Here is a 27,130-nt window from a genome sequence, read left to right on the forward strand (position 1 = left end):
AATGGCTAGAGTTTTAAAAGACTAACAAACAAATTAGAATAAAATGAAGTCTTTTGGAATATTTGTAGTAGTTACCTAGTTTTTTTTCTTTCCAAGGTAATCATGCAAGCCTAACAAAAGTAGGGTTGCTATAACATAGTGCTTTGCATACAAGGGACAATGATTTAGATGCTATTGGTGAAGTGCTGGTAGGAAGTCACAGCACTAATTTGTATAAAATTTGGACGTGTTTCTGTGAAGGCACCCTGAGCTTGCCGCTCTCTGCTAAGAAATTTTTTTTAAAGGAACACATCAAAAGATACCAGAGTGCTTCCTGCCTAGTTTTAACTCAGCACAAATAACACTATTCTGTAAATAGAGAAAAATCATACCCACTGCTGGCAATGGATTTGATATAAAGGCTTTGAAAACAATTCTCCCCCCTGCCCACTGAGTTCTGGCAGAGGAGATCCTCTCATCTAGCCTTGCTCCCACTCCAGCAGCTTGCAGTGGCCTCCTGGGCTGCAACAAAGCTCACACTGAGTCCCTTATGGATCTCTAAGACAATTTCCTTTCTGTCATCTCTGGAATTTGGTGTCAATGTGCTCCTGCTCCTCTCCCAGATTGCTGTGACCCTCATCCTCTCCCTATCCCATCTGAATTTGGGAAGCATCTCTCCACAAACTGGTAAGGAGCGCTCCTCCTTTTCTCCTACCACTTTCTTACACTTCATCATCCACATTGCAGCCAACAGGAGAGGACAACCTTTCCCCTTACTGCCTAACTGCAGCTTTTTAATTGAGGCATATGCTTGTGGTGTGAGCAAAGACTTCTGCCACTGATCACTGTTCCCCTCACTATAGGACTTAACTCCTAGCCAGCAGATCTGGGCAGAGCAGCCTTTATTTCACTGAAGCAACAGCTTCTTTGTGTCAAGGGCACATCAGCTCGGTGCTATGCTAACACATCAGCATTGCAAACAAGGACAAATGCAGATATGGGATTTAAAAGAGGGCTAATTTGCTCAGAGATGGTTGTTAAAGAGCACATAATGCCAAGCCATATGGCTGGAAACCTTCATACAAAATGAATTCTATCATAATCTGGTAGGGTCTGCTTTTTGCCATTTTCCCAAGGAACTTTTTCACGTTCAAAGAATCTGTGATATTCACTGAGCAGTTCCTGTGTGCAGATTTGGGAAAAATAAGCATACCTGCTGTGCCTAGTGTTTCCCTGTTGGATAAGTATGTACTTATAGCAGAGGAGTTTTTTCTCTGCCATTAAACTATCATGCCAAAACAATGAGTAATGGCTCTACAGGAAAGGCAGGACAGTCAATTATCTGGCCATACATACCAAGGTGAACGCAATAGGTCTTGTAATGTCTCCGGTGAGAAATTTTGGTACCTTTGAGCCTTTGGTAGCCATAAACTGGAATTACTGCAGTAAGTTTTCAGTACAGTGCTAAAACTCTAACAGGATGCCATGTTTTACATTTGTTTTTCTACCATATTCATCCTTCAGGCATTACTGGATTGGGACTTTTTTTAGAGGACCCTACTTTGTGAACTAATTATGACAAATGTTGATATGACATCTGTTGCTCACTTTAAATTACCTCTTAGTCTGCTGGAATTCATCTTGAAGGCATTTTTGTAATGATTTTTTTTTTTTCCATGAACATTAGTACAACCTGTGGGAGATCTGAATAAAAAAGAAAATTCACCAGTCCTGCGAAGAGAATAGCTTATGTGTCAGCTGCTTTTTTGTTGCTGTTTTTTGTTATTCTGCTTTCTGTGATATTAATAAACTAGTTTCCAAGACACTTAAATAGATGACAGGTTGTTATACTATGCAGGAATTTTCCTTGAGAAGAGAGTGAATAATTAGGACTGCTTCCCAAACATGGAACCGGTTCCATGACCCAAAAGCTGCTGTGTTCAAATAACTAAACCTTGTGGTCTTTGGAGGAGTTTGTGCTGTTCTGTCTTGCAGATGTATTTCCCACTGCATCCAAGATTTGTGGATAATTTCTCAAGTTATCTTTTTCTGTGGTTGGTCTGTAGCAGAGCAAAGGATTTTATCCCTGTGCTCCAGATGAGATTTCCCTTACAGCTATTTGGGTGACACTGGGTACTTCGTTAGCACTGGTCTGATCAATGGTTGACCTGTTGTGTTTCGTTCAGAAGTTATAAATATGACTTATTAAATCATGCTAAATGTTTGTAATAATTCAACCCATATGTGAAGGAAACTCCATCAGGTTTGTGAAAACTAGCTTTGTGTTAGTGTAAGTCTGTCAGCATTTCTCTAGATGCAAGTGGATGCAAGCTGCACAGTGGTTGGTGAATGTTAACTTTTGGGAAGGGGAAGGCTTCTTGTGTGTAAGACTTAAAAAAAAAAAAAAATAGAGATTTAGAGGGCAGCTCGGTGAAAATGCTGGTAGGTTCTGAGATAATATGGAAGTTGTACAATCTTTGTGCAGATGGCCTTGATCAAAACAAATCTTTTTTGATGCAAGGATTGTGGAGGCTTGATGAAGGAAAGATTTCTGAAGTCCTTTTGTGTCCATATGTAGTGAAATTCCCACAGAATAGATTGGAGGTTTGCACCTGCTATAGTGTTTGGTAATGCTAGACGGCAGTATTAGCAGGTCACGATTAGCAGAAAGCATTACATGACTACAGAATAAACCAGCAAGCATCACACAAGCACAGAATAAAACAGTTACTAAGCTTGGCAGGGGAAGAAAGTGGAAAATATTTATTTTCTGCTTTTCCTGAGTTTAATACAGCCATTTCAGTAGACCTGCTCTGTGGATGGATTTAAATGCTGGTGGTTATTAAAAGGACTTTTCACAGTCCATGGAGATCTTGTTTAGTTTTTTTTTTTTTTTATACTGCTGTTCACTTAATTCTTCAAAGTCGTCGTAATCAATTTGATCAAGTAAACCTTATGACATTTTGTATTTTGTTCCATAGAAATACCTCAGGAGCTTTTTCTCTGCAATGCTGAAATCTCCATCGTCTCCACTGCACGTTGATAAAGTGGGGCTAACTCTGTCAAAACACACCATCTGCGAATTCTCACCCTTCTTCAGGAAAGGTGTTTTTGACTATAGCAGCCACGGGACCAGCTAATTTTTGGGCCAGGACCCTTCTGCTGGAGGAGCATAGTTGGAGTGGTGCCTTCACTTTTGCGGCGCAAGAGAAATGAGGGGAAGCAAAAAGGTATCTCCCTCCATACCTGGCAAGCTGCAGCAAAACAACTCTGGTTGAAAACAGCCATGCTCCGATGCCAGCCTGTGTCCTTTACCAGCTCTCGTATTAGTGCCTGCATTTTCCTGGCATGGGGTATACAGATATTTTTGTGTAAGTTGCTGTGTTAATACTGTACAGAGATTCTGACTCTCGTGCTGAGTTTGGATCCCCTCCTTAGCAGGAGTGCTTCCTTCCCATTTGCTCAGACAATTTGTTCTGGTGGTGCGAGCGCACCTCGCGTTTACCCTGGTGGTGTGCCATGCTGACAGAGAGTTTCTGAGCAGCCTTTTGGGTTCTGTCCAAGCTGCTCCTTAAAGAACACTTCCTCTTGTTTCCTTATAGCATACTGTGGTGTTTAAGGTAATGCTCATACTCCACTATTGTTTATTTTTTCCCTCCGAGACACACATTTTAACTATTTGACTGTATAATTGTATAGTTTTCCTCAGAAGAATTAAAGGGCCTGGATAACTTGAATGTTTACAAAAATATATGCAGCAGAAAGAATACAATTTAAACCCCGTAAAAGTCTTCCACGCTTGGTTGTTTTGAAGCAGAACGAATTACTCGCCATTAATTAAGAAGCAGAGGAAGCAATAGTTACCGAAGAATGCGGTCAGCATCTTTTCAGATTTTCTAATTACCCAGACTGTAAGTGGGTACTGTGCACTGTACAAAGCTCATAGCTATGCATAAAGCTAATGCAATGTGCTATATTTCTTTTTTTGAAAAATAGCTTCTTGACAATAGCTTAACACTGTAAAACCTGAGTTTTATTTGCATCGGTTAAAATTTACAGGATTTGACTAATAGTACTTTTAAATTGCTCAGGACTCATTCAGACTTGCACATGTACATACAGGTAGAACTTATTTTATATTGCTGCGGATCCAAAAAAATGTATATGTGGTGACTGAAGTTGAGTAAGTGTACATGTTAATATATAATTGGTTGTATAAAAATCAGAATCGACCAACCTCCAGTTATTAAAATGTATAATGAAAGTTAGGCTTTGTGTGCCATTTGTTACGAGTGTGAAGCATTATTTCTAAGTTGCCATTATTAACCACTTGGTAATCAAACTATTTCATGTTATAGAAAATGATTATTAAAACATAAAGTAACAACGCTAGTGACATTTTTATTTCATGTCCTACATTATAGGAACAGTAATGTTTTACATTTAATATGATGTATAAAGATAATTGGGTTCCATTACTAAGCTTAGCCTGCTACAAGAAGCATTTCTAATTATTTAAAAAAAAAAAAGAAGAAAGGTTTATTAGAATGGATCATTTAAATTTTGAGAGTATTTTTATTATTTTGGTTTATTTCAGTGAAATCAAAAGTTAGGGTAAAATTTCGAAACCACCGGAACCCTACTATCAGCTGGGTAGACTTTAATGTCTTTGGATACGTCTGACTGTATCTGACTCAGGCACCTTAACACCTTCAGTTGGGAGCCAGGTTTTTAAGCTAAGCATTCCAATCAAAGCTGTTGCTTCCCAAACTGTTTTGCACTGTGTCCCGGCCATTCCCAGTCTCATTCGGGCACTTCTGCGCTGGAGCACGAACTTCACCTGCGCTTCCTCACTGACAGGGACCTGACCTGATGCTCCTTACCATGCTTTGTGCCTGGATTGCACCCCTCTCATCTCTCCCGGGGCCTCTCCGTGCACACATCACCACCCTGACCAGGAGGCTGTGTCCTCCCTTCCTTCTCCACCTTACCATTTGGCTTTGCTCGAGCTTCCCAAATCAGAAAGCGGAGGTTGGGTTCCTTCGGTGAGCTGAGAAACTGGAGTTTGATGTTGCAGCACACGTTAATGGAAGATTGGTAACATCACTTGGCTGTATTTCTCTGATGCACATCTGAGTGCTTCAGAGGCAGAAACTGGGCGTGGTATTGCTGGTTTTCATATTTGACCCTAAATCTCACTTTAAAACCAGAGTCTCTTCTGTCTCTGTTGGCCTGCTTCCCCTCGTACCTCATGGCAGTGCAGTGCGGTAAAGAGTTAATGCTTCAGAGTTCTAAAAAATGAATTTTACATAACTGTAGAGTATTATTTCCTGTGTGCCACTTCTGTGAAAGGACCTAGCAGTCCGAGAAATGGCAAGCTGCTTTATCTGCTGCGCAAATCCAGTCTCTGCAGATGTTGGGCCTGAAAAACCACCAGTGGTGCCAAGCGCTTTCCGGTGGCAAGCAGCACAGAGCCTGATGGCAAATGCTAGTCTGTGAGAAGGGTTGAGCACGCAGGACTCCCAGAGGTAAGTCCTATGCTTTGTGTCACTTTGGATTTGGAGAACCTGTTTAAGAAAAACACAACTAGACAGAGAGTTAAGCCGAGTGAAAAATATGAATATTCATATTTTTCACATGAATTTTAAAGAAGGCTTGTACTCTGTTCCTGTCTACAGTACAAATTAATTCAGGGAGGACCAGATGCTCTGGTGGTATAAACCTGCCAATAAGGTGGCTAATTTATGTTGGCTAGTTTATCTGGCCTGCAGCATTAAATGTGTACATTGCAAATAACAAAGTAAAGGCCGATTAATCACTCCATTTAAAATGTCATCAAGTTAAAAGCTACAGAAATGCCAGTGCAAGCATGCAATTAGGACCACAACCCCAGGCTACCAGCTTTTCCAACCTTCCTAGCTATCCTTCAATGGTATCCATAGTTTAATCAATGACTGCAAGCTCAGGCTAGACTAAGAGGCATCTTTTAATAATTTCATTAGTAAAAAATATGATGGCTCTTTATAACATGCAATCTTTAAACCCAGACTTCATAAGTTTTCAGTGGAAACTGAGATGCATGTTGAAATTATTAGCCATTTCCAAGATGTTCCAGCTGCGTTTCTCTGAAGATATCCTCAGGCTCTAAAGTTCTCCATTAATTTTATTTTCAAAATATTGTCACTTTCAAAAACACTGTGAAAGTTATCTCCAGGGCTACTACAGTTGTTTGTTTGTTTGTTTTGCTTTGTGTTGTTTTGTTTTGTTTTGTGATGTCTGGTTTTTGTTTTTTGTTTTGGTTTGTTTTTTTTCCAAAGTGCCTCTGTAATTGGGCTCCTGGGCTTTGCATCAGTGAAGTCCTTAAGCAAAACCTTAACTTCTGTATCAGGACAACTTATATTTCAAGTGAAGCGTGTATTTAAGTGCTTTACTATCATTTCAGCATTCTTCCCTATGCAACTGAAGTTGTGCCTCCGCTTAAGTCACCAAACCACTTGGCTTGACCCCGCAGCAGTTTTTCACCGATAGGGATGCACAAAAAAGGCCAAAAGTCACACTGAGGATGGTGCTAGGCTATTTTTTCTGCATGACAACTTGATCAAGATGCATTTGGGCACAGCCTTCTCGTTGGCCTTGACCCTTCGCTCCTTTAACTGGAAGTGCTTTTCCTCTGAATATGCTGCTTCTCAGAGGAAGGAGGTGGAGCAGCCCCCAAAGCCCTGCTGCTAAAGGGCTCCTAGTAGTCCCCTCGCTCCACAAGCTGCTCTCTCCTGAGAGCCTGCAGGGACAGTCCTAACGCCGAAGTTCAGCTGCTCCTGTGGAGATGAAGTTAGAGATGAGGGACTTCGGGTAAGACCTAAAAATGTGAGCGGAGAAAAAAAACCACCTGTGTAGAGCTTGGCTGGTTACTTCAAGTTTTTGCAGTTGTTGCAAATAAAATGAGGAGCTGAAATACGTACATTTTTTAAAAAAACCACAAACTAAATGTGTTGCTCCAGACAATCACACCCAGTCTTTCCAGTTTAATCAGTGAGCCTTTAAAAGCTATTGCAGATTTTTCTATTTACTGTCCATGAGACCTATGCCGTGCATAAGAGTAAGAAATATGTTTGTACTAGACGGTGATGAAGCTTGAAATTTTATATGCTGCCAGCTCACTGAAGCCCCAAAATTGGAAGAAATGAGTAATTTTTAACTTAGCAAGTTTGTTACGGCCACCCTGGGTTTTTTTTCTCTGTGTTTCATTAGATCTTGGGGAAAAAAAAAAATAAACAAACCAGAAAAAACAAAACAAAACCAACCAAAAAAAAAAAAACAACAACAAACCAAACCAAAATGTTTGATAAGCTGAAGAGCAAAACTTTATTGTCCTCCAACCTCATCATAGGAAATGGATTTTGCTTGAGAGTATTCATAAGCAGTTAAGAGCTACAGAGTTGCATAGGCCCTGAGATCCAGTTTAAAGGGTTGAAGTCCAGATATATTTTCTTGTCAGACTTCTGAAGCGAATTTTTGATATATTGGATCCTGCTGTTTTCTTGTTGTTGTTTTATTCTTTTAAGAGAGTGTTTTGATATAATTGTTTGCAGACCAGAATGCTGTTGTGAATGTGTTTTTTTTTTCTTTCAGTACAATGACAACAAAGTTGGTCAGAAAAAAAAAGAAAAAGAACCAAGTAGGGAAAGTGAGCTGTGACCTGAAAATGCTTTTTGTGGGGAATAGATAAACTTCCATGATGCCATCGTGTCTACTGCAGTTCAATCAGTAAAAGAGTTTGTCCAACTAGACTAAAATACCAGATCACAAGATATTGGTCTTTTGTCTCCTTGAGATTGAGTTTTAAAACAGTTTTAAAAGGAGTATGTGTCGGGGGGGAAGCCTTAATAAGGAATTACATTAATGTCTGATAAAATGGAAGCAAGATTTTGGACTAGAGGCTTTAGTCTCATGTCTCCAGCGCGTAACAAGCCTTAGCAGCAGAGAATACTAGCGGTAGCATGGGAAGCTGTGTTTCTATTTTCTTCTTTATACCTTTATTTTCTTTATAAACACTGACATTTTTCTCCCATGTCATGCTGACAGCTGAAGTGTCAGCTCCCTGTAGCACGGCCTGTGTGCTCAGACAGAGTTCCAGCAGCAATTTTGTTGTTGTTTTTAAGAAATCGGTCTTAGAAAAAGAAATAGGTCTAAGAAAAAAGGCTACAGACTTTTTCAAAGTCCTTCTTGGTTTCATTTGATAGCTTCTTCTATCTTCTTATAACGGTTTTGTCTGAATGGCTTGTTCTCATTCTTCGTAAATTTTCGATTATTTCCTCTCTGTTTTCTTGTTTTACAGACAGTTTAGAAGAATGCGCTGGGAACAGTTGAAGAAAAAGAAAACCCTTTATTATCTGAAAAGAGGTAGTTATTTCATCATCTTCTGATCTAGCAAAATGGAACATGAGTTTTTGATCTCTTTACATATTTTGAACTTCTGAGCCTTCAAAGGTCTCGCATGCTATAGCTTTTTGGGGCATTATACTTTCATGATCATTCCTGTATTCTTTTCCGTTGTAATTAACATTTGACATGAGCCTTTCTTCAAACAATGTGTTTGAGGAGAGAGAGCCTTCTACTTAATGGTACCTCCTTGTTTAGGTCACGAGGTCTTTGCAGGACTCTGCCTTTTGTCTCCATCCTTGCCCAACAGTGTATTTTCTCCACATTAACCTGTTTTAATATTACCTTGAGATGGGGATTGCCTCTGTTGTAATCTGTTTTTTCTGTTTCCTTTGAGGTAGGGATTTGACATCACTGATTGAAACAGGTTTTAGTCATGTTCTGCAAAAATCAATGCTCTTGCTTTTTGGTTTTGTGAATTACATCAGAATCTCAAAAATGAGACGAGAGCAGAAGATGATGATGATGGAGATTGTCATTGTGAAGATGAAGATTATTTATTGATTATTATTGTTGTTGTTATTGTTGTTATTGTTGTTTTGTTGTTGTTATTATTGTTGTTGTTATTGTTATTATTATTATTATTATTACCATTATTATTATTGTTGTTATTGTTATTGTTTTGTGACCTGGGAAATCTCAGTGTGTTTTCAGGACTTCTGCATCACTGTTGGCTTTTATTCCCAAATGTGGATAGGTAGGAGATGTATGGGTTGGAAATTACTCCTTTTCACGGTGCAAATGAGCATACTAATAATGAGAGCTTCAGGAATTGTTCTATGGAAACTGAAACCATCTGTATCAAATCACCTGTTGTTCCCATTGAGTTTAACGGGAGACAGTGTAATGCACTACTACTGGAAAACCAAGCCACGGCACATTTCTGTCCATAACCACCTCTTCCTCTCATCATTTTAGTTGCTGAGCAACAGGGGACGAGTGCTGGGCAATGTAGGGGCAATCCAGCCCCCTGAAAGGTTAGCACAGGGCTGTGTGAGTAATTAGATACATATCTCAGTTTGTCCTGTATTCAAATATGCCCAGTTTTAATCTTGGGAGTGCTCATTACTGCAGTGTGGTTAAAAGAAATTGCCAGTTCTGGGAAGCAAGTGCTTCCAGGAGGTACGGCGGATGCCCTGTGTGCTCTGACATGAAAAGGTTGTTCAACAGTGTGTGAAATCAGTCATGGACAAGCTTCCAAGCTGCCTGAGCATATTGATTCTGGCACCTGCTTTCGTAAACAGGTGCTCAGGTTTATGTGTCCAGATGAAGTTACCTTTTAACATCTTAATTATATGCCAGACTTTGGCTTTATCTGTTGTGTAAAGTAGCACTGGGTGTTGTTAGGAAAAGCAATGGAGAATGGAAGTATGCCCAAAAAATTGCAGGAAAATTTAAAAAAACCCCAAACCGAAACAACCCCAAACAAAACTAAGTGCTTGTTCTAAAAACATATTATCACAAATTTCTTAATCTGTGGTAACAATAACATTTGCATAGCATTATCTACTGAATGGAACCGGAATTGCTCAAATGTGGCAAGTCTACCAGCAAATAAGAGCATCCTTCAGCATAGCTCATCTCATAGGCAAGAGGATTTCACTTCCCCTGTTGTCTTGTAGTGGTGGAGCAAGGTTTTAGTGTGTCAGCAAGAAATGCTGAGAGCTTCCCAGTCTTAACTGGGACTCCATTAGGGTGTATTGGCAATATGTATTTCACCCATGAATGAAATTAAGGGTGGCATTTGTAAGTTTTACTGAGAAGTCTGGTCTTTAAATTTGGGATGAGATTTTACAGGGCAACTTTTGGCTGCGTTATTAACAACCATCTGGCATGCTGCACATCGAAGGACAAAAGGCATGTAATAATTTTCTCTATACCATCATGAAGGCTGCTGTAGTACCTTTCCAGCAAGGACTTAACAAGGCTGGTAAATGAGACTGCCTTGATGATATTCTGGAAAATCAGTGAGAATGGGACATTCTTGGGTTGAGTGATTTATTATTCAGGTGGGAGGGGTTGGGCTGTGGTTGTTGAGGCTGCACAGAGCGCTCTGCTGGAAATTTCGTGGTCAGCATGGAGATACACTGAACTCTACAATAATGAATTTGTATTGTGAGCCTGTGATTTCTCTGCACTCTGGCCAATATGCAGTGTTCAGGTAGAAACTTTTCTTCCTGTGGTAAGTGCCCATTCAAAACACAGAAAACTGGTGCTGGCAGGAAGGTAGAGGCAGGAGGGGGAACCAAGGAAGATGCTGGTGCTAATTGAGCACCTCAAGAGCCAAGACTAACACCCCTTCCGCAGGTTAACCTGCCTGACAGAGCTCAGCATTCACTGATTTTTCCTACAACTTCCCATGAGTTGAGACGAAGGAGCTGGTCTGTGGTTTCTCTGTGGGTTTCCAATGATGTTCAGTTCCTCTGGTTCCTTTTTCCAAGCACTTTTTAAAGTAAATTATGTTTCAGTTAAAGTTGTTTTGGAGATTAAATGCTCATGTTATGTTGATCTCTTTTCACTCCTGTCGTGGTTTGGGCCTGGTTGGCAGCCAACCACAATGCAGCAGCTCTCTCCCCCTTCCCCTCTGGCAATGAGAAGGGACAGAGAGCCAGGCTTGGGGTTCGAGATAGGACTGGGATGGGGAAAAATTCCCCTTTTATGATCACGAGCAAAAGGCAGACTCGTTAGGGGAAGGAAAAAAGAACATACATTTATTACAGACACTAACAACACATAACAGAGTAGGACAGTGAGAAGCATTGCCACATCTTGAGAACACCTTCCCCCCACCCCTCCCTTCTTCCCGGGCTCAGCTCTGCTCCCGATATCTCTACCTCCTCCCCCAGTGGCGCAGGGGCAGGGAATGGGGGGTGCAGGCAGTGCTGCCACTTCTGCCAACTTCAGTGGGGGGAGTGTCTGGAACTTGTTCCTCCTGCTCCATCGTGGTCCCCCTCTCACAGCAGTCAGTCCACAAACTTTCTCCAGCATGAGTGCCTCCCATGGGCCGCAGCGTTCCCCACACTGCTCCATCATGGGTCACCAACTTCCTCCGACTGGATTCCCTCCCACGGCTGCAGCCCTTCCCGAGCTGCTCCGGCGTGGGACTCCCCCGCATGCTGCAATCCTCCCAGCGCTGAATTACAGCAGCGGGGCTGCCTTTTCCCACAAGACCCCGGCCTTCTCCAGGCACAGTCATCTTGGTTGTCCAAGAGAGGCCCCTCACAGCCCATAAATCAGCGTCTGCCCCAGTGTAGATCTCCATGGGTGGTGGGGGGGGCTGCCCTGCCGTCTCCCCACAGGATACAGGGGGGTCTCTGCTCCTGCACACCTCCCCCCTCCTTTCTTCCTCCGTTCCTCCACTGACCTTGGTGTTCATGCAGCTGCAGCAACTCCTCCTCACCAGTCCCACTGCTCCTCACCACATCCCTTCTTAAATACATTATCACAGAGGCGCAGCTGATGGGCTCAGTTTTGGTGCAGAGGTGGAGCTGACTTGGAGCTGGGGGAGCTTCGAGAAGCTTCTCCCAGGGGGCCGCCCCGATAGCCCCCTCCCCTGCCACCAAAAAACCCCACCACTCACTCAAACCCAGGACAGCTCCCTTGGTGTAATTTGCTTACTGTCCCCTTACATATTGCCAGAGATGTGGGGAAAAAAAAAAAGCTGAAGTACCCATTTGTTTTTGTATTTCCTCTCTGTTCCTTCCGCTTTATGATGTTCTAAGCCCTCTGTTTTCACCTTTACATAGAAATACACCTTCAAGGACAGTTTTACACTCTGGTTGGTCTCCAGGTAACCTAAATTTTTCATTCCCTCATTACACCTAAGCTTTTAACTGAAACCGAACTCTTATCCCTTTTCAAATTAACCCCTTGGTGCAAAATGTCAAGGATTTTCCAAGTCTATCAAATAGAAGTCACTGAAGCTGGGAACCTATTGACACCAAGGGGTTAACCCATTAGCCACTATTTAATGTCCCCGATTTTAATCTACAGAATCACAGCTAGCGCTGTGACTTACTAACCCCACCGCAAAAATGTCCAAGAACTTGTGTTATTCGGTCTTTTATTTGGGGACAGACTTGGGAGAAAACCAAACAACTTCACAGCCTTAAAGGAAAATGAATAAAGGACCTGGGAGCGGAAACAAGCAAGAATTGGAGAGATACGCATCCCATGTTAACAGGCCCTGGGGCAAACCCAACTGTTAATTGTAACAAATTTCTCTGGGTTTCTGTCTCAGTGCAGCTGCGGTGGGATGGGGCGAGTGGCACCCAGGGCACCGCGGAGCAGACTGGGCAGACTGGTCTGGAGTGGCTGCCTGCAGGGTGGCTGTTGGGGTAAATCTCCCAGCTCCGGGCACGTTCCCCGCCACGAGCCAGTCTGGCTGCGTGACGGCGCGTACGTGGGACCGCCGGGACAAGGACAGGTTCTGCTCTGGGTTAAGGCACCGAGGTGCCGCTCTGCCAGGACACGAGAGCGGCGGGGGGGGCTCCAAGGCACCCCCCTGCTCCTGCTCCCAGCCCTGGACCTGTTGACGGGTGGTTTGCATGTTTGAGAAATCAAAGCCAGGATTCCCGCAGACGCACAGGGCCGTGCCGGAGATCCCCTCCTCACCAGCTGTTAGCTCAGGTGATGCAAATAAGCCAGGGAGCGGAAAAAAAACCCAAGCTTTCCACCTGACTCCATCCCCAAATGCAGGGAAGGACCCTGCAGCGCGCAAGGTGGGCGTGAGAGCCGCGGCCAGACAGCGAGGAGGATCCCAAAAGGGAGCGGGAGCCCTGGGCTGGGCGCTGCCTCCCCTGCTCCCAGCCCTGCCCGGCGATTTGGCTCCTTCCCTGCGCTGCTCGGGTCCGGACGGGGAACACGGCGGCAGCCGCTGGCCACACAAATCACACGTTGGTTCAAAAAGAGGAACGGGAACGTGTTGTAATGCGGGGAGATGGGCAAGGGAGGGGAGGGACGGGGCAGTGAGGTTGGGTTTGCAGAGGATGGTAAATCTGCCAGCATTCAGGTTTTTGGAGGAGTGGGCTCAAGAAAGACCCACGTGTACTGTTTCTTCCTTGGTGAAACACTGGCTACAAGTAATTCTAAGGTCCGTGAGGCTGGAGACTGGCAGTCTTGCCTTATGTTACTCAAAACATGCTGTTTTCCTCTAACTTGCCTGGTTTTTCTTCTGCAGAAATGCCTTGACAAGCTATTACAGCAATTTGCCCAACAGATCTGATAGTCCATTTCTACTGTGAAGGCTTTAGAAGGTATTTGCTCAAGAAGCACGTGTTCTGAGTACCACCAATTCTGTGAAAGTACTAAATTAGGATATTAGTTATTAAATTCTACTACACAAATTACCATTTATATCATTATAAATCTGTCTCTACTGAGCAACTTTTTATGGTGATGATCCTAGTATTTACATAAAAATAGCAGTACACAAGGTAAATTATGTATTCCAACCTGCAAATTTTACAGAGGATTTACACATGCAGAATAAATTATTTTCTCCTTCTTAAGCAACAGTAATCGTAAGTAACGTGGAGAAACATTCATAACCATGGTCTCACATGAAAGATACATTTTTTCCCTCCGTAACCTGCTGTAATTACAGTGTACATCAATTCCACCATAGGTAGATACACCAGGGTTTTTTTTCCCCTTTTTCTCATACAATTTTAATAACTATTCCTGCTTAGAATACAACATTTTAAATTAAAAAATTAAAAATTTAGAAGTAGATTGTTTCCCTGACAACAGCGACAGCAACATTTAATTCCCCCCTGTGTCATTTGTAAATAAATACATACAGTTGCCGATACTAGTGAGATAATGTGCCTGAGGCTAATTGTGCCATTACAAATATTTTGAGCCTGAGCTTGATAATGCAGGTCACGGTACTTAAATATGTATGAACTGAACTAATTTAACCTTCTTGCTGCTTACCAGCGTATTGACAAAACCTTTTCTAACAGGGCTACATGGACATCACGAAGCAGCCAAGTTCTGCTGGGTTGGGCGTTGTGGGCTTTGGGGTTTTTGGACTTCTGGTGGCAGCCCACAGGAAAGGGCTCACGTGGGATCACGGGGGGGTGCAGAGCGGATCATTCCAGCTTCCTTCCGCCCCACGGATGTCTTCTCCTGGGGGCTTGGGGTGGGTTGTACTTGTGAGACACCCCAGACCTTTCTGCACATAGGGTAGGGAAGAGAGCTTTGCCTTAGTAAGCTAAAAAAAAAAAAAGAGGTTTGGCTCTTTGATTTATTAACCAGTCTCCAGGACTGGCCTGAGGAAGAGCTGTGTGTGAATGGGTTTTGCTGAGAACCGTGAGTGGGAGCGCTCCATGGTTGTGTTTGGAGTCAGGGGCTCTGCAGAGCAGCCGCTTGATTGTCCTGCTCAGCTCCCCGTGGTGAAGCTGGCTGGGATGCAGCCAGAGCCAGGATCCCCGTGGGGTGTCTGACAAAAGCCAGCCTTACTTTTGGCACTGCAGGCTAATGAGTCATTAAGATAGAAAAAGATGAGGAGAGAAAATACCAAGCTGTTTGGTCTAATCCCTATGTCTTGCCCTGTGGCTATATGAAAAATCATTTAAGTTTACAAGCTCCCTGTTTGCAAGAGATTCTGCTTGCCGTGGACTCAGCTCCCGACGTTGTCCTACCTAGCATTGAGATCAGCGCTAGTGGGAAAAGTCTTTTTAAACCCCTCTGTGAGCATTACTCTTAGGTTTAGGACTGCTGGTTTAGCCTGTAAAGAGCTTTGCCTGGGCTCAGTGGTGCTGCCTCTCGAAGCAGAGTGCAGCTGGAGGTGAGGAAAGCAGATCCCTCGTCCCTGCTTCTCTGCTCTCTGGGCCGAGCCTTGCTGGGAGGGGAATGTCTCCTGCAAGGCTTTGGCTTGGCACACTCCCTCGGACGGGCGGCAGATGAACTCTTGCAACATTTCTGCAGCGTTGACGTTGGCTATGGATAGAGTGAAATGTTTAAGGTATGGGATCTCTTAGATCTTACCTCCACTTGTCATGGCCTTTCATCGCTACTAAGGCAGGTGCTGAACCAACTAAAAATTTACTGATGCTGCAGCAAGCACTAACCCCAACTCCCGCGTGAGGAAACCTCGGAGACCAAATTGTGGACACCTCCCTCTTGGTGTGGCACCGGCTCGTCCACCCTAAGGCTTCTGAGCGTCAGCTGAAGGCGCAACTGGCAGGCTTGTTGCCCTCACTGCATTGGCAAAATCTTCAGCGGGACTGCTGTGGCTGGCTCAGATCCTTAACCCACGCCTGCTGCTGGGGCTCGGTCGAAGTCAGCGACGCTGCAATGTTTTATAGAGTCTGAGGCACTCGCTGCGTGCTGCGGGGAAATATAACCCTGAAAGCAGGGTATTTTAGGGGATGCGATTTCAGCAGAGCTGAGTGTCGCTCCTGCAGGGCTGGGAAATGGGCTGCCACAAGTCACCTAATAAAGCTCGGGGCAACATGCCATGATGTACCATGATGGAGGGGAGGAAAAGCAGTCATAAAGGGAGAAGTAATGAGAGAGAAAAGGCTCGAAACTCTGATCATCATGGTTCGAGTCACACTGAAAGGATTATTTGGTTGTGAAAAACGGGGTCAGCAGTTCTGTATCTAACTGGAAGAACCATGTGCTGTCCTATTACAGCAAGCTCCACTTTAAAGCTTATTGGATTTAATGTGTTGAAATAATGTTACACATAGTCAGCCTTGGTCCATGCCAGTAATTAATGTGAGTGCAATTAATCTGAGTGGAGGTGACACCTTTTGTCAGCAACAGGTAATCCTTTCTAACAAAGGTAAAGCTGAACAAGCAGTTGAAAAGGGAAATCATTAGCAACGTTCCTCTGTGATCACAAAGTTTGTCTTCACACCTTGTTACTTCCTTAGATGGATGAGCTAAACACAGAAAATAATGAAACAAGAAAAAGCCCTTCATGTGCTTCTGAAGTCATTCTTGCTGGTTGAAAGGAAAGCTTTCCTTTGTACATGTTGATATTTCTTAAATGGGATGCTGTGATGGTCCCTGAGGGATTTAGCTCATCTCACAATAAATGTGGAAATTAAAGGAAGTATGCAATTTGCAAGACAATCATATTATTTGAACAAAGGTTGGCTACAAGTGCCTTTGCTCAGATTCAGCACATTCAGGCATGTTTATATCCATTACTTCTTTGCTGGAGACTCCGTCAGAAATATGGTCCCCATTTGTGTAGCGCACAGGATGCGGCGTTAGGCTGCTTTCCATGGCCCAGCCAACCAGCGCTGCCTGCGACTGTCTGGGGACCTCTGCAGAAATGTCAATTAGCAATAAAAGTTCTGCAAACAAGCATTATGCCAGCTCCTTATACCTCCCCTGCCGCTGCTCACAGTCGCACAGTAATGTCCGGAGCTAAAAATGGATGTTGTGGGCTTCTGCAGCTCCTCCGTTGCTCTAAGCTCAGTGTGGTGGTTTTCTGGACACGGTCTCACGTGGAATTTGGATTGTCATATTGAAAACAGAGGATTTAGCCCTTGATATCCTTTATCAGGGAATGCTTTTCAGATTGGAGTGCCTGTAGCTTGCACCTAATTCCTCTTGGGCTAAACATTTTTGCTTTCAGTTCCTGTCTGTGCCTTTCTCTTGGGTGGCATTTCTGCAGGTGACTTGAGAATCTTTTATCTTCTGGGTGTCATCCACGCAGCTCAGAGGGACTCAGCAGACATTATTTACCGTTCTTTTTTTTTTTTTTTTTTTTTTTTTTACTGCAGTTCCCTTGATTTTGAAGAGCCCCTGTGTCTGAGCAGTGTCTGTCTTTAGTGTAATTAATTATCTATTCAGGGTCCTGCATAGATTGCCCCATCAGGGGCTATGTAACTCAATGTTTTTCCAGGTGGAAATCCCTTCCCTGGTTGCCCCAAAGGGAATGAGCTATGAATTTTCCCTACCTGTGTAGGGCAGAAGGAGAAGCTCGGAAGCCTTCCTACCGCTGCCATCATGCAGGCACAGAGCTGGGTGCGTGAAGCACCACCACCTGGAAGATGGACTCAACAGCAATTTCTACAACCTTGTGACAGCCTTGCAAGGGAGACGAGAACTGAGGACGTGAATACCCTGGGGACAGGAGAGTGTGCCTGTTTGCTGTTCTACAGCACCACCTGGAAAAGCATATCTTGGTGTTGAGGGACAGGAGAAGGAAGGGCTTGGGCTAATTTTTTCTTCCATTAGGCAAGTGCGTGGGTACCAGATGTCAAGATACTTCCCATGTAGCATGCATGAGGCTGAGATGGGTCTTTAGGTGCCTTTTTCCTACCCAAACATGATGCATCTCCTAACCTAGGGCTACATACCTGTTGCATGTCATCTATCTGGCGTTGAGTTTATCGGGCAGCACAGTGTTTTGGTTGCAAGCTGACATGGGCATTTTTGGTTGCTGTCAGCAGTCAGGTGCTGTGCAGATCTGGTACATAGTGCTCCTTTGCATGGCGATGCTTCCTCCCTTTTGAAATAGTCTTACGAAGCCAGTGTGCTCCAGAGATGAAGGGTGCTGTGGGCACACCCATGCATTTTACTTGGCTTAACTCATTTGTTCTTTTAATCATTCATTATCCATTTGGGAGCAACTTCAAAGTGCTGTTTCTCAGCAAGGCACGTTCACCCCAATCACTCGAATATGCCCAAAGCCAGTTTCCTGCAGGACTTAAGTTTGGTTTTTGTTTTTGTTTTGTTTTGGTTTTGTTTTTTTTTGTTTTGTTTTTTTTTTGTTTGTTTGTTTTTTTGTTTTTGTTTTTGGTTTTGGTTTTTGGTTTTTTTTAAATGTGTAGTATTTCAAAGTTGCTTTATGATTAGACCAGGATCACTGGCAGTTAAATCTGTCATGATCTGAAGGTGTTTGAGGGCATATTTTTCCTAAGCCTGAGTGCAGGCATAAAGGGCTCAGCTGCAGAAGGCCTCCAGGTGCTTCCCATAAAAGAATAATAATGGATGTTTTTATTAATAAAAGTTCAGACCATAGCTTACGCACTCCTAATCCTGGAGTAATTAAATGGCTGGAAAGAAGCATGATTCATACCAACACTTACTATGCTCAAAGAGTTCCTTTTCTGTAAGTTTGAGTGTGTCTCTAAGAATGAATTTGTTTTGTTATATTCTGTAAATAATTTATTATGCTCTTGTTAAAAAGCTGCTTTCTGGGGAGAAAAAAAAAATGCTGCATTTGGTTGTCACGGTATACCACACAAACCTAAGGTTGGCTAGGGAGTATTCAAAGGGAGCAGCATGAGATCTTGCAGAAGAGCTTTTCTGGAAGCAGCAGTCCAAGGCCAGAGGGCTCAGCCTGTGAGTGGAGGCACAGCCTCGTAGCAGTTTTGGTGTTGTGAGCTCCTACTGCATGTCTCATGGTGTGGGGATTACTAAACGCCCCAGTGTTGGAAATTCTTCAGTTCTCTGCGAATATCAGCTTTCATCCAAAAAACGTTTTATTTTTTTCTTTAGTCCTCATGACTTAAGAAAAATGGTCACAAATGTGACCCTGCAGGCTCAAAAACCCAATAAAAAGAACTCAGGTTGACTTAACATTTATCTCATGATTAATATTGGGGCTGACTCGCCAATTTATACTGCTTGAAAGACCAACTTAAATAACCTGTAGCATTTATATACTACCCTTCAGATGTGGATTGAAAAGCCCTTTCAGATGTGAAACTCTGTCCCTTGTGATATACTCGTGATAGATTGTTACTGTGAATTTCGGCTAATTCGGTCTCATTTTTCTATGGTGATTTTTCTTAATTCTGTCTCACTTTTCCATGAGTGATGGGCTGTGCGTACACGTTGGTCTCACCGTGATCTATAGAACCCTGTGACATCCAGTGATTTCACCACAAAATTATCTGGCTGGGGACTTAGCCTGCCCGAAAGTTAATCTGGAGAAGGACGTATGTAGAGAAAAGAACTGACAACTGCGAGGTGATATTAAGAAAACCTAGCAAGGAAGTCTCCCAGGAAGCAGAGCAGCTCCATGTATTCCCCAGCTGAATTAGCTCACAGGTCTTTGAGAATATACCCAGCTTGGAAGCAAAATAGAGTTCCTTTCTTCTGCTAACTTTTACAGATGATCTTCGCTTGAGTAATGCCAAGCTGCTTCAAGGTAATCATATAGGAATGAAATGTTATTTGCAAGAGAAATTGGGGGAAATACTGGCAGTAGGTGGCAGAGGGTGATGCAGGACTGCCCTTGTCTTTGCCATGAGCTTTCTCTGTGCCGAGGTGAGGAGGGGGCTCGGTAGTCAAAGGACACTGGAAGGACCAGCGACTGTACAACCTGTGGGGTTGGTGAAAGCCTCTGCCTCTCTTCTGCCGCCGTGTTGGTCGGGATTGGCAGCACCTTCCCGTGCCTCAGAGCCTTTCAGCTGGAAACACCCACAACTCACCTCTTGTCCTCATGGGGCTGGAATAAATCAAACCGCACCCTCCTCTCCACCTCCCCCCCCCCATCTTTTTCTATGTAAACTCTAAAGAGAGCTTCCATGTTTACAGTTGTGTATGAATAAGCACCTATTAGGGGATGTTGGAGTGCTCAGTGTGAGTTAGCTGGCCCAGGAGGGCTTGGAAGTGAGTAAGCTCAACTGCCCAGCTCATCCCCTGGCCAGACTCTCTTAGTGTCTCACCACGTAGCTCTCCTTTCCCCACTTTCTCAGAAAGAACAGACATAATTTTCCTCTGAGAGATAATTTATAGGGCAGATAAGCTTACAGCAGCAGTAAGAGCTAAGCGATGCACCCCAGAAATCTCACTGCTTTATGGTAAATGTAGCACCAATTGCTTGTACACGGATATTGGCATCTCTGACTCCACTGTAAATATTTTTTCTACTACCATTTATGAGGAAATTTCCCTCCCGCGTAGCTGTGAGCTGACGGTGGTTCAGCAGAGCTTCCTTGCCAAAACCTTGTCTTCTTTTGCTTTACGTTACCACCCTCCAACACACACTCATCTTGTGCACCACTGGCAATAAATGTTTCTGTAATCCCCAAATGTGTGACCCTGCCTCTGCAATACTGAGCTTCATTCCACTTCAATTTCTCCCAGCTCCTCAATGTTTTCTAGTTCTTCCTGTTTAATGCTATGATCCACCTCTATACTGATAAAGTCTCTGATTTGCAGTTCCTATCTTACTTCTGCATGGATATTATGTCTGTTGAGCAAACCCTGTTGCCTCCACCTGTCCCTCAAGTGTCCATATATAGGCACTGGGGATGAGATAAGGAAATCTGTACTGGGAAGCTGCCAGGGGATTTATGCAGTGATGCTCTGAGCATGTGTTTGAGAAGCATGAAATATGTTTGTCAGGTTTTAGAATTATGCTTAGAATCAACTCACCTCAGAGCGTATGAAAAAAACAACTGAATTATGAGAACATGCAAATGAAAACCAAAGCACAACATGTGTGTATGCGTGAATGCATTACTTATGCTCCCAGGGCTCGGTTCATGTGTGTGCCTGTACGTGTGCTCTGCTGTGCAAGTGCAAGCCCGTGAATACCTGTGCATGCAAAAGGCAACAGTTGCGTGCAAAGGTTTTGCAGGAGCGCGATGCATTTCCCTTTGCAACCGAATGTGGGCCATGGCTGTAACCGGCCGTGCTCGCTCCCCACACCCACGCGCCAAACTGAGCCCAGGATGTGCTTGGGGGGAAGGGGTGGTACTTACTGGATGTGTGAGCATAATTAAAGCAGATTCAGTCTGCAAAATCAAATCAGGAGAGCGCTCTGATTGCCGCCTCTGTGCTTCTCTCTGAACCTCCTCCTGGATAAAAGCACGAGGCAGAGATGGTGGGAGCTGGACAAACCTCCCCTCATCTGCTGAGATTAAGCTGTGATTTGCCCACACATCTGAGGTGAACAATATCGCTAACCAAATCAGATTAGAGAAAACAGCAGAGAGAGTGGCACAGCCACGAGAAAGATAGGAGCCGGACAGTTTTGAAGGCTGGAGTTCTCCTCCCAGCGAATGAATGGGACGAGATGAAAAGATGAGATCAGTGAGCAGATGAAGCACAGAAGTTGATAAAATCCTCAGACTTTGGAAGATTTACCTGAGCCTATTACAATGCAGTAGGTTTCCCTCACTGGGACCACATGAATGAAAGCATGATTGACAGCATAGCCGAGCCTTTCACCTAAAAGCAAAATTAGGAGGGCATGAAAAATAAGTGATGCTGGTGCTTGAAAAGCCCATACAAATGACTCTGAGGCAAGAAAAGGAGAAGGGATGTGTCTGTGCAGGCAGTGTGAATGCTGAATCAGTGCTATTAACTGCAAGGGCAGTAAAAGGCTTTGCTATCCTGCTAGAAGCAAAGCGCCGCGGCCGGCGTCCACCTCGCCATGCTAGCCTTGGTGCTGGGAGGTGTGGGGAGGAAGGTGAGTGTGTTCCGCTGAGTATTTCCTAATGATCTGGTCGGAAACACCTGACTTAGGCTTATTGAGATGCTCTGAATCCTTTCTTCGCCCTGCAGACAGGAGCCAAGATTTTTCACGGCTGTGCTATTGGCGTTGCTCACCTCTGGGGATGTTACCACGTCCTTGCTCTGTGCAGCAGGCCTGTAAATCATTACAGCAGCATTCACACTGCCAGGGTTGGAAACCATTACAGACATTTATATTTTCTCCTGTCCTGTTTTATCAGCTCAACTTCTTTAGGTTGCTTCTTTTTTCTTTTTTTTTTTTTTTTTTTTTTTTTTTCTCCTTTTAATTTCTTAGATAATCTCATTATTGCAATATGTATGTTTAACTCAAAAATAATGCTTTGGAATTAGTGTCAGGAGAATTAACCACACTTTTGTGAGAAGACCATTAACACGCACAGCAAGGAATCCAGCATGGGGACTGATAAAAATCAGAAGTCAGAGAGCTCAAGAGGGGAGACTTAATTAGCCTGTGAGGTTTTTCTTTAAAAATCTTAAAAAATTAGAGATCTTCTCCAGGAGTTGAACATGGGCTTCTAAATGACTTTCATTTAGGAGCTTAAGGGTTTGACCCAAATCTTGTCCTTGTTACACCTTAGAGAGGTTGCAGCTTTAAGTACAGGTAAGCCTAGAAGCTGAAGCTGAATCTTCCAAGTAGTTGACCCAACTCCAAAGCTGACATGGTCAGAGTCTCCTCCCTTGCAGAAATAGGAAAGCCTTGAAGCCAGGTTCTTGGTTTAGGACAGGTACTTCTGAAAGAGGTCTTTGCTCTGCTGAGTAGCTGAGCCTGCTGTTGAAAACCAAGGAAGATGAGACTAGAGGCTGCTTTCCCAAGTTCATGTGCTGAAGGTGATTTAACTGGAGGCTACAGATGAAAGTCGGAATTTGTTTAGTCACTGTCTCCTGGGAAATTACCAGTCTTTGAGGAATGCTGCAAACCTCTAGGCATCGTTGTCCCTCTGGACACTCGGGAAATTGGCTTTTTAGAATTTTAGGTTGTTTCTAAGCACATAAACAGGAGAAAATTGTGTTTGTGAGAATGTAATGCTTCTCCAGAGCATGAGGGTAGCTGAGATCATGGTTGAAGCATTGAACACCAACTAGTGGTGTGGAGAACAGGCAAACACCGTGAGTCTCCTGAAACCCAGGCTGTCAGTAGTGTTTTCTTTCTTATTTTGTAGGCATATGAAGAAATTCTGCACTGCAATTTGATTTAGTCAGATAATAGCCCTGAAATTCAAACAGGAGACATGAATTTTTACTTGCTGTGAGTCTTCAAGTCCTCTTTATTATGTTTGGGTTTTCCAGTGTGGCAGAGACCAGCCAGAAGAACTGCTTGACCTTTGGCCCTTGCCAGGGGCTGGCAGAGGAAAGACTCTCTTAAATATACAACTGGAAGACCTGGAAGTTGCTGGAGGCCGAGTGCAATGAGGAGAAAAGCCCATTTGTGCCAGCAGAGGCTTGGGAAGGTGCTTGCAGATCTTTGGCTACGACCTATCCCATCCCAAAGTGACGTCAGTCTGCGATCCCTAGCCATACCTCACTCTAGTTCGGGCTCTGATCGCACACAGTGTTGGAAAGCCTTTTATCACTCGCTCACTTTCAAAACCAGGCACAAACTTTTCTGCTTCAGGGCTCTGGCAGCACAGCATCCTGGACAGAAACCACCTGAGCACCTTCCCCCTTTCACCTGCCAGTCCTGCTGCCTTCCAGTCCACAGAGAACAGCCCGAAGTGCCAGCCCAGCAATGACCCCATGGTGCTCGGCGAGCCCCTCTCTCGTAGCGAGATGCTTTGTCACTTACTGCCGTGTTTAGGCTGCTCCGATCTGTTTTCCAGCCTAAGTGCCTTGTTCAGAGTTTGGTTAATTAAGTGTCGGGGTGCAGCAAGCTCCTCAGTTAATTCACTGCATGCTGAGGGATGTTTATCACCGGGTAGCATACGCTCCAATTTCCCAAGTATGCTTTGGCAGCAGAGGCTTTACATACCCTTTCTGGTTTTCTGATTCTCCAAGCATCTTTCTCAAGATGTCATTTTTAGCTAAGGGAGGCTTCTTTCCTAGGCACTCCTGGTACCTTGGTGATGTTACCACTTTTCCCCAACTTTAACAAGTGCTTTCTCATTTTGTCTTCTCCTCCCGTTTCTCTTTTTCCTAAACCTCTTTGGATAACATCCCTCTTGTTTTCCACCCAAACTTTCTTCTTTTTCTCCTTCACACATAAGCTAACAGAAGCTAACCTTGCTGCTTCCTTGTTTCTTCCTAAGTTCGTCTGCACTGAGCAAGTTGGGTTTCTTTTGACTCCAGCTGTAAGAACACAAGTGGGGAGCAGAGTGACATCAGCCTTGCATTTATACAAAGAGGGAAACCCCCAGTTAACATGGCAATTAGAGATCAAGGAGCTGATTGATTAATGCCCAATTCAAGAGCTGCATGGAAACATTTGTACTAAGCACTTGCCATTAATTATTCCCCCTCCTCAAGCAGACCTTATCTTCAGCTCAATATCCCAAGATACAGGGAAGCTGCAGAGTCCCCTGTGGGCAGAAGAGACGGGGAGAGGTGAAGAACAAGGTAGCACCTCATGTTTTACCATTTCCTACTGCCATGGAGGATCTCAGCAGGGTCAAATTGCTGTTTTGCTTCTGCACTCTCAAGACATTTTGTTGCAGGAAAGATTTATTAGCTGGGAAAATATTTTACATGTGCCTCCTCTGACAGCAGTAATCACAAATGGGCTTTGCTGGGATGTGTTTTTTCTCCCCCCTATCAAGACACTGGTCGCTGTAAGGGTACAGATATATACTGAGCTTCACGCAGAGGAAAGGCAGCATTCATGTTGGAGAGACCAGCAGGAGGAAGCAGGAATGGTGGATGGGGACCTAAATGCAAACAAAATGTATTTTATTTGTTTTATACTGCTCTAACCTGAAAAAAAAAAAAAGATGTTAATTGTGTCCATGGTTGTTTTGCCCAATGCATTTTGTGTCCTTTCTCCTATTCACAGAGTTGGCCACAGTCCATGTGCTGACCAGAAGTGCATTACTATATAAAGCTGCAGCTGACAGCAGTGTCTTTGCATCATATATGAATGTGAGATATATAGTCATTACTTCACCTTGGCTTTAGGTACCTTCTCATGCAACTCTGGCCTGTTCCCCACATGCACGCTGTGCACATTAGCTTCCAGATCCTGCTGTTACATGACACAGTGCTGCACCAAGCTGATGAAGGCTATGAAAGCATGAAATGGCATCCAGTACAGTCAGCAAAAGGGGAGCAGATCCAGGGGGTGGTGAAGGAGCCCCCCTTCAGCTCCCTGGCAACAATGGCACCTCTCAGCTCTTCGGAAATCTCAGTTGGTCTCTGGTACAGATTCCTCTGGATGTGTGCCAGGCTGATGGTACCTCACAATTTTTTTGGTGTTATGTTGTTTTAACCATCTTTATTAATATCTTTGACCTTATCTCCTGGATTGCTCTGTAAGAGTTTTTTTTTCTAAAAAAAGTTTAAAATAGTCTCACCCATCTAATGGATGAGATGGAAACTTCATCGACTGACTTACCCAGGAGAGATGTGTGAAGCTCATCACACCTAAATTAAATTATATCTTGAGCACCTTTCCTTTGAGTGCTGTTATTTTCCTCCAAGAGGCTGTATAAATTGCTTTTTCATTTTATTTGATGTGGCAGAAAGCCAGGACTGGAATCTATCGTTCTCCAAATCCTGAGCAGTGGTGATGGGTCAAAGCAATCTAACATGAAGGTTATTATCACCAAGCGTGTGGGTTAGCACAGTTGAAGAAAATAATGTATTTGCCTGAATCAACACCCAAGTGCATCCTGACACAGAAACTTTGTCCTCTCAAGACTTTTTTTTTTTTGATTCAGGAACTCCTGTGAACCTCACTGATTACCTCAGTCCTTGATTTCCCACGAGTGACCCAGAAAGCAAATTAAGCTTATGGCAAAAAGTCTTCTGAAGATTGTGTGAATCTTTATACTAATTCTGTTAATAAAGTAGGTGGGATAAGCTGAAGGGATGTGGACTGGGTCAAAGTGGACCACATAGTCAAACTACACAGAAGATTAATTTTGACTCACTTATGAAAAAATGGACACTAACGTCAGAATTTGCTATTTTTCCAGCCTGAGTATGTGGTCCATCATTTCCGTGGTGACCAGAGCTCTTGCACCACAGGCTGCAAGTCAAGCCGAGTGAGTCAGTAGTGCTGTGCTCCAGATCCACTGCCCCTCCAGCCTGAAGATCTCCCACTGCCAGAGGTTTGCAGTCATCTTACCGGGGGTGACGGGAGCGTTAATGTTTACCTTAGTGACCCTTTAGTTTTACCTGTCTGAGGTGGACATCAGCCAATGTATATAGTGTATATCCCCCTTGCAGAGCCTTTTTGTGTGTGGCAACATGCTGCATAAACTCAAGTGTCCCAGCAATGGGTGGTTACCCTACTTGTGTTCCCCCCTGCACCCCAAACTGCTCTTCTCCATCTTCCCAAGCCTGAAACGGGACAGAGCACAGAGCTGTGAGGCTGTGTGGTGGTGCCAACGCTGTGCAAGAGGGAAAAGAGGAAGGAGATGAAACCACTGTTTAGTTCTGCTCCCATCTGGTTGCCATCCTGCCCCCAGGTGCACACACATCCACCTAAATTTGTGTGACATGGGTATCCCAGGTCAGGCCATAACATATGCTCAATCAGGGCACTCATCAATCGATGAGTGGATGATTAGTAACTGTATTCAAACTGGTGCAAACTGAGGAGGAAATAAAGCCATTGTCTTATGCAAAAGAGCTTTGACTAACTGGTTAGGATTTTAGTTTCTTTTGTAATATGTATATTTTTGTACGTGTGTATTCACACACATATGACTCCTGTATGAATCTGACATACTAAGGAGGTTAGGATGTTAGTGTTTGAGCTGAAAGAGGTTAGAGTTATACAGATGCAAATTACTTCTGATGTCCAAGTATTTTTACTAATAGTACTTTGTGGTTAAAGCAGGATTTATGTCCTTTAATGCACTGAAAATGCTACTAGTCTCTACAACAGCTGTGAAGTCCAAGAGCATTATTGCCTTATTGTTGTTTAAAACTAATGGATTTCTCTTGGCTTTTTTATAGCTTTCTGTGTTGGCAAGAAATGAACAAGATATGTTATAGAGCGATCAGATCCAAAGGCCGTTAGAAAGAGTGAAAAGATGACCACTGACTGCTGAGCCTTGGATCAGACCCGAATATTTTCTGGGAGACAATTTCTGTG

General features: G+C 43.8%; 1 protein-coding gene across 3 annotated transcripts in view; it reads left to right on the top strand.

Annotated features, from left to right (window-relative positions):
- Positions 1-4,243, top strand: part of KIF16B (kinesin family member 16B) — a 143,945-nt gene extending 139,702 nt beyond the window's left edge. For all 3 annotated transcript variants that reach the window (XM_042789553.1, XM_042789554.1, XM_032994769.2), the window contains one exon: positions 2,961-4,243. In XM_042789553.1, coding sequence (XP_042645487.1) covers positions 2,961-3,119 — 159 coding nt within the window. In that variant the 3' untranslated portion in view covers positions 3,120-4,243. The remainder of the gene's footprint in view (positions 1-2,960) is intronic.
- Positions 4,244-27,130: the final 22,887 nt, after the last annotated feature.

Source organism: Tyto alba, unplaced genomic scaffold (genome assembly GCF_018691265.1).
Source record: "Tyto alba isolate M040663 unplaced genomic scaffold, T.alba_DEE_v4.0 Super-Scaffold_16, whole genome shotgun sequence".
Classification (NCBI taxonomy): Eukaryota; Metazoa; Chordata; class Aves; order Strigiformes; family Tytonidae; genus Tyto; species Tyto alba.